Source organism: Poecile atricapillus, chromosome Z (assembly GCF_030490865.1).
Source record: "Poecile atricapillus isolate bPoeAtr1 chromosome Z, bPoeAtr1.hap1, whole genome shotgun sequence".
NCBI lineage: Eukaryota > Metazoa > Chordata > Aves > Passeriformes > Paridae > Poecile > Poecile atricapillus.
The window spans coordinates 15,624,833-15,635,743 of NC_081289.1; the positions used below are offsets into that span (position 1 = coordinate 15,624,833).

Here is a 10,911-nt window from a genome sequence, read left to right on the forward strand (position 1 = left end):
TGCTTAAAAGTGAACAGAGCAGGACACTTTGATTTCACCTGTTATGTTCCTCCATGAAGTGATAAAGATTATAAACAATGACCCATGAAACAAATTAATTCCTCTGTTCCTTCAGCTGTGTTTCTTTGGGTTGAGGAGAAGCAACATCATAGTTTAATTAGCAGTGTTATGAGAAAGATCAGGGGAATTTAACATTAAAAGATGAAGAGTGTGATTAGGGTAGAAGGTTAAAAAAATTAAACAGTTGCTTGGACAGAGAAATCATGTGGCTACTCTTTAATTACATCGGAATTACAGAGGACTTTCCAGTAAGACCACAGAACTACATAAATAATACATCCTTATCAGCACAGAATGATAATTAACAGATTTATGCATAATTCCAGTTCTACAACTCAGAAGGGAAGAGCAAAAAAATACAATCACAATGCAGTCATTAATGAGTCCCTGATAATGCAAGATCTGTCCCCAAACTGTCTTTATGTGCTGGGACTTTCTCAGTAGGACCATTCAGAGTATTTCTGCGGGAGTGAACTGGGGCAAAAAGTGCTGCTGCCTATTCTCTGTGCTGACTGATGTCTGCCAAACAAACAAATAAAAAACCAAAAAACCACCAGCTTTGCAGTCACAGATAGCTGGAATGTTTTCATATCTCTCTCAATTTATTGACCATCAGCAGTCTACAGGGCCACCAGTGAAGTAGTAATGGAATCTGTCTTTATCAGAGTTTAAAAAGCTTCAATATTGAGTGTGTGGAAGGTGCTAAAAGGTTTCCCAATGACAGTTGAAAAACTTTCTAATGAAGTGGTTGTCCAAAAAGATCGTTTTAATCATCTTTTCATGTGAGATGGTACCATGTATTTTAATTTTTGGGTGGGACATACAGAATGCTCTAAAGAAAGCAGGAACTTTACAGACACTTTCTTCATCTGAACCAGTACCTTTTAATCTGTTTGCATTCAAAATTTTGCACTGTGAAAACACCTTATTCTTTGGAAACTCCAGTGAGAATGGATGAAACACTCTACTTACACAAGTTATGCCTTCAGGCTCAAAGCTGTACAGATATTAAAGACATTTTAAATAATTTCACCAATTTGATAGATTGTCTGCCAGGTAGCCAGGGTGATCACCATTTTCCTCTTCCACTGTAAGACAAGACACAATGGGCAGAAATAAGTTGTAGCTGAAGGAAAGTTCAGCCAGCCAAAGTTTTCAGCTTTCAGATGTGCCTTAGGCATAGATTTAGTGCAGCGTGACTGCTCAGCTAAGAGAGGCAGCATCTCTGAAAACAATCATGTCTTCTCACATTTTTTAATGTAGGAATTTTTCTGTTTGCTGAAGAACAAAAATATCAAACCATGTCCAGGGGGGAAAGTTACCACATGCCAAAAAAATTTCATGTTGAAGAAAATAATGGATTTGTTCTTCATTTGTGCATTGCCCTCAATCAAGTCTAAAATCAGCTGATGTGAAAGTGCATGGCTTACCCAAGTTTGACTGGTTATCTCCTACCACAGTGATGGAAATTTTATTCCACATAGTTTTTTTCAAACAAGCTGCCAATTCTTCTTATCTCTCTCAGATATTTCACACTTTTTTCTCAGTTGCTGTCCCATCTCCCCTGCTAGAGCAACAGCAGGCAGGAAGATACCAGTAAAATTTGTAAAAATCCACCTTCAGAGGATTTTGTGGGCATACAAATGACACTTTCACTGATTTAACTTTAGAAGTACTAATATATTTTGTCCAAAGCACAGTGCTTACTTTTAAATCTGCCTTTCTCCAAAATGCCACTGATTGTTTGTTTTTTTTTGTTCAGAGTTCTGCCAGGCAGGGAAAAGAGGGCTGAGTACAGAGCCCCCAGCTCCAATTAAAAAAAAAAAAAAAAAAAAAGTCTGTAGTAGCTGAAGAGGTGAGAGATTTAAAGACAGAGGAATGGAGAGCAAAGGTTCAGAGTCTCAGCCTGGTGATGCAAAGCCAACAGCTCCTCTCCTGAGGTTCTTATGGATTCTTTTAAACTTTTGTACCCAGTCCAGTGGAGGAATAAAATTTTCATAAGCCAACAATATTCTATAGAAAAAGTAACCCCAGTAACAATTTGGGTTGGAAAAATCAATTAAAAATAGGCATTCCTTTGAATCCAAACCAGTAAAACATCTGAAGAGAAAATTAAAAGCAGAACATACAAATATTTAACTGCTATCATTATGTGGCTCATGTTGTAATCTGTGTAAATGTACACTCCAGTAAAGGGCACTCTGTTGAACAGTATCTCAGTTCAAAACAGATCTTTTAGATTAATTTGCTACATTGCTAGTAAATGAAATACTGAAAAAACACTTTAAAAAAATCAATAAGACTAAATGTGCATTTACCTTCTTGTGCTTTCTGTAAGGAACTAAGGAACAGTGCAGTAGCTTCAGAAAGTGATAAAGGATTTGATTTACGGCTGCGTGTTTCTAGAACGAAAAAATCAGAGATGCATGGTTTGTTAGTGTCTTATGGTATTTCTTTACTTTGTTCTTTGCTTTTTTATTATTTCTATAACTAGAGACTCAAAGACAAGAAAATATTGTCTCCTTCACTCTGTAACATTGTAACAGCCTGATAATTAACACAAGAGAGATCAGCAATCTTTTTAAAAGGGAGGTTATTTCAAAGTCCCTCAGAAGGTAGAGAGAACATTTTCCTTTTTTGTAAGTTCCTAACTTTATTTACGACATTCTGTTCCGTCCAGAAACAGTGCCTATTGCGGATTGATGTTTTCTGCTTCTGTTATTTGTCACTCCAGCACAATTAATAGCTTGATTTGTTAGGTTTTTTTCAGTGCAAAAAGAAAGTCAAAAGCACTGATGAAAATCCCACTTAGCAGCTAGGTCAGTCTGGAAATTATGTAAATGAAATCACACAGGTGCACCAGAGAGGAAAGTCAGATTTTGTCATGTGCTGGTTGGAATGAAGGGACTAAATAAAGGGGGTTTAGTTTCCTTGGCTATGATTCCAGGAAAGCAAATCACCTCCCATTTCCAGGGATTTCTCCCATAACCTGGGGAAGGCGGATGGGCTCCACAGCCCTGTGATGATGGACTCACCAAGCTGCACTCTGTCATACAGGTCCTTCCTCTGGCTCTCATCTGCAATGAAACGACGTCCCTCTAAAAAAGCAGTGGGAAGGGTGAAAATCACCCCCAAAATTTTTGTAATTCCTACTTCATAATCCCTAAAAGACTCTTTTCAATTTAGTATATGGTCAAGAGTCTTCAATATCTTTGCTGGACTATGAAGTATTGCTTTTAAAATTGCATTTCTCTTTAAAAAAAGAAAAAAACCCACCCCAAATCCCAGACTAACAAGATAAAATTGCATTGTTTCCTGTTCATCAATAAAAATGATAAAAAGCTCACTAGGGAAGTAACACAATTCATTATTCAATTGGAAGAATTTTTAAAAATAGCAAAAAGGGTAAAAATCTTCAATTTTATGACTAGAAATAATCGTATTAATGTCACTAGAACTTTCAATTATATGTACAGTTGTTTGGAGCTTATATTTATTTTGTGTTGTAATTTATATTGTCTTCCTTTTGTATTTCTCTCAGGATTATGACCTTTTTTCTTTAATTTACAGGAAGTTTTTTTCTTTCCTCCCTTAATACCTGTCCTCCCTGATATCTTTTAATTTTAAATCAACAATTCAGAATACATTTGGATTGTGAATCCAAATAAATCTGACGATTTTGGGTTGAAGGACAAAATAACTAAGTACAGAATTAGAGAATATTCTGAGTGGGAAGGACCCAAAAGCACCATCGAGTCCAACTTTGAAGTGAATGGCCTGTACAGGGACCAAAGGTGTGACCATGACGTAATTAGCAACATGCAATTAGCATATCCTCCCTGAAAGCCTCAAAACTTCTACACCCAGAGCATCCACAGGATCTCCTGCTTGTGTGGAGCCAAGGAGTAACCCAGGGGTGGAGGAAACAATCTCAAAATGGAAAGAGCTCGGACTCACGTGCACCCTTCAAATAGAGCATGGCCTGAGGAGTCCAGTTTCTCCTTTGGAAATGACCCTTTATATAAAAAAAAATAAAAAATAAAAATAAAATAAAATAAAATAAAATAAAATAAAATAAAATAAAATAAAATAAAATAAAATAAAATAAAATAAAATAAAATAAAATAAAATAAAATAAAATAAAATAAAATAAAATAAAATAAAATAAAATAAAATATAGGGAAAAGAGACATGTCAGCATTCCAGCATTCCATGCCTTTGCTAATTTGTGCAAATACTGAACAACACTAAGCTCTGAGCTTCATGAGCTCCAGCCTGAGCTCACCTGAGGGGCACTCCAGGAGGAGGTGATGAAGGAAGCTGCCAGGATCAGGGCCAGGGCAGATGCTGTGAGTTTATGCAGCCCCTGTGCATAACAGAGAACCAGAAGTTGCAGGAAAAGTCTTTCACATCTGCACATCCTCCCAGCTTCACATCTAAATGTGAGGGTGTTCCCAGCTCCTGCCTTGTCCCTGTTTTGATGCCAAACCTCCTCTTGCTCAGAGGGTGTTTCCGTGCACACTGATCTGATCCGAGGATTAATGTTAAATAGAACTTCATTGTTTTTACTCAAATCCATTCCATCCTGGTGAGAACTGCCATCCAGGCAAGCACCTTTTGTGCTCCTATTTACAAGGACATCAGATCCTCCAGAAATGACAAACTAATGAGTAAAGATGGTATAAAATCTATCTTGATTTTACCAAACCAAAGACAACAAGGAACTATAGGAGGCTTGTCATTCCAAACAAGCAAACCAACCAAGAGACAAAATCTCTACTTCCTCAGGTTAAAAAATAAAGGAAAAATATTTTCAATTTAGCATCCTATCAATATCAACCATGATTAACACAAGTCACGAGACAGTTTTTTTCAATTCTTAGAGTTTGTTCACTGATGCAGCACATGCAAAAGGAAGCATTGAGCATGAATCCTCTGTGCACAAGTTGCACCTTTGCCTGTTCACACAAACCATGTTGTCATTCATGTATCGATAACAGTGATGGGCACCAGAGCACCTAACTTCATGTTTCACAGTGGTTAATTTCATCCTGGGTCTGAGAGGTTGTGCTATCGGTGTTTTTTTAATGCAGTTGGTTAAAATGCACATAATATATCTATGTGTATATTTCTTTCAGGTTATTTTTAAGGAAAATTTCTTAAGCCCTCCTGCAGTTCCTAAATATTGCACTCACATGAAAAAAAAAAAAAAGCATTAATTGCAAAACTAAATGTTAGCTACACACCGAAAAATTCTCACCTTCATAGTTATCTCAGTGACAAACCTTCAGTCTTCTTTCCTTGGGATGATGTGTCACCAGATCTCCTTCCTACATGTCCAGGGGTCCCTTTTTAAATCTTCGGAGTGGAGGTGCCCTCCCCTTCCGTGGTGGGGCGGAGGAGTCTGAAGGGATCTCTTGTCAGTCCTGTAGATGGAGAAGCAGAAGGTCTGATGACTCCTGAGGGAAACCTGCAGCCTTGCAGGAAGTCATGATTGAAATGATTGAAAGATGGATGCTCTTGGAGATGCACCCCATTAACCAGGTGAACACCTCCTGAATACATCAGCATCAGCCCTGTGTGTTTGCAATGCATCACCTTTCTGCTGGATGATCAATAATCACAGCCAGAGCGGGTATTAATACAGATGGTGAGAGTTTACCCAGGATAATCTACAATACATCAGATTAGTATCCATTGTGGGAGCTGGAAAAGCTGCTAAATTACTCACCAGCATCAAGAAAAAAGTGACTTACACAGTGTTACAGGCTGAGGTTATTCCTTGCATACATTCAGAGGATGTAATCTATGGTTTGATTCCCTAATGATCTTTTGCATCTAGTTTTCTTACGCACAAGTAAAAGTACAAAGTTCAACGACAACAACAAAAGGCCAAAAATTCCCAATAAACCCTGCACTCCTAATAGTCAGAAACACTTCTGTGTCATGGATTGGCTGGAGTAAAAGCCCAGATCATGGCTTGAATAGGTCAAACAGTGAACAGAAAAAAAGAAGGGATCAGGGAAGTCATACTTCCGGGTGATTGCTGAGCTCACTGCAGTCGTGGAGAGTAGGTTTGGTCCTCAGGCAAAGAGTTAATCACACTTGATGCCTGGCCTTGCTTGCTCTGTAGGCAGGGTTTTCATCTCTCCTTCTGCACTTTTTCCTATGTAAACTTGATGGAAGCAGAAGGAGAAGCAAAGCAAACAGGGAGGTAGAAATTTGCTGATTAGAAGATTGAGCAATGGAAATTTTACTGCAGCAGCCTCGCGAACAGGGCCAGCCCATGGTGTGACAAAAATCCAGCTCAGGCCATGTGGCTCAAGGATGTGCAGTCCAAGGATGAATGTGCAGAGAGGCACTGCTGCTGCTCACTCTGAGCTCCTCCCTGGTGTTGTGTGTCTGTGGACACTGCTCCAAAGCACTTTGTTAAGTAAAGCTGCAGTTGCTGTCTGGCTTTTGGGGGGTATCACTCTGCTCCCTGCCACACAGAATTGCTCACTGAATGTACAGAATTGTCATCAGCTGCAGCTTGTGCTGGTGTAGAGGAAAGAAACCAGAGTGAAGTTCAGGTTTTGGTCTCAAGCAGCTCCCATGGTGGCTGGGAACTGCTGTTAGAGCTCTATCTTTTTTAAAAGGCCATGCCCTGATGCATCCTAGCCAGCAGAAGGGATTCTACTTGCATCTACTTCCCTGTGAAGTTTATTTTCCCTGCTCTTTTCCCTGTGCTCTGACAGATCAGAGACATTTCTTGATGTTGCTTAACCCTTAGCCTTAGAAGGGGGCTGTACATTTAATCCAGGAGACATTTAACATGCAGAGGCTTGGAAAAGGTAAAGCTACTCCCCTATTCCCTTCTGGAGTGACTCAAGATCTTCCTGTTATGCACAGACCACAGGGCTGGAATTAAAACATTCAGCTGAGCCTATGAAAATTAACCCCCTGCCTTTGGGATAGGGCAGTGTGACGTATCTCTTCAGGATGGTTCTCCTTGTAGTAGGAAAACTAGAATGTGTCTGGCACTGAAAATAAATCTTGCTTTTCCTGCCACTGGAATGAGACAAGATAACACAAAAGAAACAGGGGGGACAACCAGCTCAGCCCCTCCTGTTGCAGCTGGGGAGAAGAGTGGAGGTGTGGAGAAAGATGTTACCACACTGTAGGAAAACAGCTTTAGCTTTTCTTGTCTTTTGACCATTTTGCAAAATCTGAGTGACTCTGACTTGGTGTTGCTGGAGTCTGTCTTTCTTCCAAACCTGGCTGTATTCTGAGTCCCACCGGAATCCTTGTAGAGATTGGGGCTTGTTTGAGGCTGCCTGGAGAGCAGCAGGGAGCTGAACTGAGCAGAGCAAAATCTGAACTGACTTGCTGTGGGGACAGGAGAACACCAGTTCAAGAAAAAAAAGCAGGATCTTGAGAGCATCATCTTAAAGTAAATTGTTTTATTGCTATACATCAGATGCCTCAGTGCCACCAGAGTGTCTGAAAGTCAGGAGTTTCACTACAACTTGTAGCAAGAGAGAGCTGACCTTGACCTTTCACATCAGGTGAAATGAACCCAATCTCAAATTGCGTTTCCATAATGGTTTGGGGCTTTTTGTGAGTTTTTTTAATTTTCAAAATGTTTTCATTTTTCCCTTAAATTGTCTGTGCCTTTGTGACTCATAGCTCTAAATCAATTTATTTTTACTATGAGCAGTGACTCCAAGTTGCTTCAGTTTTCAAACAGAAGTGTATTTCAGAACCATCTCCTTGGAAATCTGTAAGGAGTCTGCATGTAGAACAAAGAACTCCAGGTTTGTCAATTCTACTTCAGGGATTAAAATTTAAAAGACTCAGCTTCTCCCTTCAAAGCTTTTTCTTGCCATGATTTTATGAGAAGGTGTCCATCTCACCCATGCCAGAAATCCAACCACTGCTAGGATGATGTGTGGGACACAGTTTATTTGTAAACAGGGACAAGAGGCAATGTTTTGGGAAGGCAGTGCAGGTACTGAGAGTGTTTGCATTCACGAAAGAACTGCGGCTGTGTGTGGGCACATGTGAGTTCGTACTCTTGAAAAATGCAGCAGCCTATAATTGGGTTATGGATCATAACACACTAAAAAACTGTGGCACTTGGGGAGGATGAGCTGTGCACCAAGCACTCATTTTCAGTGCTGCCATTTCTCAGCTGATTCACCTGGAGGAGGAAGTGGCTCTGGCATGTAATCAATACCTTGAGTGAGAAAAGTAGAGGGAAGCTTGCCATAGCAGCAGGACCCCTTATTAGAAAGAACATAACCTATTCTTATTCTTCGAGATGATCTAAAGGGCACAGCCTGCATATCCTGACACTGTAAATGATAAAAAGCTAATTTCTGGCATTGAAGTTCAGTGCTGAGGTGAGGGGAAAATGTTCTTGCATGCTGGAGTTTGAACCAGTGGCATCAAACTTACCTCACTGACTTGCATCACGACCACCATGCACTTTCCCAAATATTTTCCTGGAAATACAGGATACAGTCATCGTGCCCCTGTATTTTTAACTGCTGGTAAGGACACCAGTGATCCATGGCTTGCTCCTGAGAAAAAAAGTGCAGCTGTCGTGTGTGTAGGTGGTCAGTGGGTACGTCAGCAAACACTGGGGCTGTCAAGGTATAAACCTCCCAGAACTTATGACCTTTGCTTTGTGCTTATTCTCATTGCCTTTGGGGTTGTTTTTTTTTTCCCTGTTAGTTTGGTAACTCTCTGGGAAATACATCCCATTTCTGTCTGGCACCTGAGCAGCACACAGTACCTGAGCAGCACAGTGTACTTCTGGCTCCTACATGCTACTGTAGCATCATAAAAGGCTGTGAAATGTCATGGCAGAGCCTGCAAAGTAGGAAATTACAAACCATTTTGCATTTCATTTGCAGTAAGTTGCATAGTAAGGCAAGCTTTCAAGCAGTAGCAAAGTCAAATATAGTTTGCCCTGGAAGGATGTTGATTTGTTATCATTGAGAAACTCAGAGAAAAGACAATCCTTTTTTAGGACTCATTCCCCAACTGATCCTGCCCAAACACATGATTGTGAACCATATGACCTCTTAATATCTTCTTTTTGGGCTGCTTTTTTGTGTTTCTGTGAGCTTTCAAAGCTGACTCTGGACTTTAACCCCATATATCCCACTCAGACTAAGGGGAAATTTGTGTACAAGCTCCATATTTGCCCTGTAAAACCTATTGACCAAAACAATCCAATCTGCAATCCATCAATACATTTTATGCCACACAAACATATTTTTCAGTGTTATTTATTTTCATAGTAGACCTTGATTTACAGAACCATAGAGTAGTTTGGGTTGGATGACACCTTTGAAAGTCATCTAGTCCACCCCCCTACAATAAGTATGGTTGTCTTCAACTTCTCTGGGAAGGTGAATTTTCATGGTGCAGCTCCAAAGGGAAGAGATATTCTCTGGTGTAAACCAGGTGCAAGATTAGAGAGGCCATCAGTTGTTGGCCCAAATTCATTTAACTATTCTGTTGCACATTCAGCACCCCAATACCCATGGGGGCGTTTCAAGCACTGCAGATTTGCTGGAGAAGCTTTTTGTCTTTTCTCTAGACTTGAGAATGAGAACTACTTGAGGTAGAGAACAAGGTGTAGAAAATCCAGTCTGTCAGAGATCATGTAAATGCCTCAAACAAGAGAGGTAACAGGGACTTTGTTGAGGACCAACGTGTGAGCAACACTGCAGCCAGGTCCAGGTTCTACTGTTCTCACAAGTGTGTTTGTGAAAGAGAAGCAGCTTCAAGGGATAATTATAAGCAAAATTTAGATATATTATGCGGGGGGAGGTGTGTTTGAAAGCATCAGGAAACAGTAGAAATTCACAAATTTTGGAAAGGTGTAAGAATCTCAGGAAGAGTGTTACTTCTGAAGTTCAGTGAACCACAGGATGGCACCACAATTTTTTTTCCCAGCAATGGACAAGTCTGAGGCAAACACCAGGTGAAAAGACCAGCTGTAAAACAGTTTTCTCCAGTTTGCAGGCTGGAAAGGAGACGTGGCCATCTAAGAATGGATATTTACAAGGTACTTTAGCAGGAGCCACACAGCTCTGCAGACAGGCAGGCTCTACAGTACAGGTCTTGATAACTTAGTACAAAAAAGAATTAGTTAAGGGTCCTAATGACAGTTTTTATTTGTTTTTCACATAACCAAGGGCAGAGCTGACAGTTAACAGAGAGACTATTTAATACACTATCAACTCAAGAGTCTTCAACACTTCCTTCCTTTCAAAAGTGGTGAGAGTGATGAAAAGTATACAGTTCCCAGATTCCCTGTTCTAACTCTCAGAAATTAGCAGAGATCTGCTCCTGCTTGAAATTTTGCTGTAGGTGGGAAAAGCAGGAAGTGCTCACTGCTAATAGAAGTGAGAAACATCCCAGGTACCAGAGTTTTGACACAGCAATAACCTATATCACAGTGTTCCTTGCTGTTTTAAACAATAATGAGAAGAGCAGGGAGACTTCAAGTTGCACTGAAATTATGGGCAATTAATTTAACAGCTGCAGGAGAGATGTGAGGGGAAAAAAGTAAAAAGGGCAGGAAGCAGGAGGCTGATGTTTGATTAGAACCTGGTTGCAGGGGGTGGTCCCTCTCAGCTGAGGACTGAGTGGCAACAACTGTACCTTGTAAAACTGATTTTCCAGCAGAAGAGCCCTCTGCTCATTTAAACCCTGAAGTTCAGTCAGCTTCTACTCCTCAGAGGAACGGCTAAAATAGCTGTGCTGTCTCCTTCAGAGAAGGAAAATAAGTTATTTTTCTACATGCTAGTGTAAGTATAAGGTCTTGGGCTGTGTTTTTGTTGTTTGTTTTGG

At 40.2% G+C, this 10,911-nt stretch overlaps 1 protein-coding gene across 1 annotated transcript; it reads right to left on the reverse strand.

The window, feature by feature from the left end:
* Nucleotides 1–1,089: 1,089 nt before the first annotated feature.
* LOC131592757 (spexin prohormone 1-like) lies at nucleotides 1,090–8,514 on the reverse strand. The gene is made up of 6 exons (XM_058864503.1): nucleotides 8,500–8,514; nucleotides 4,346–4,426; nucleotides 4,018–4,075; nucleotides 3,096–3,158; nucleotides 2,379–2,462; nucleotides 1,090–1,148 (listed from the first exon to the last, which is right to left on the reverse strand). The coding sequence occupies exons 1-6, from the start codon at nucleotides 8,512–8,514 to the stop codon at nucleotides 1,090–1,092; spliced, it is 360 nt and encodes a 119-aa protein (XP_058720486.1).
* Between the last annotated feature and the right edge of the window lie 2,397 nt (nucleotides 8,515–10,911).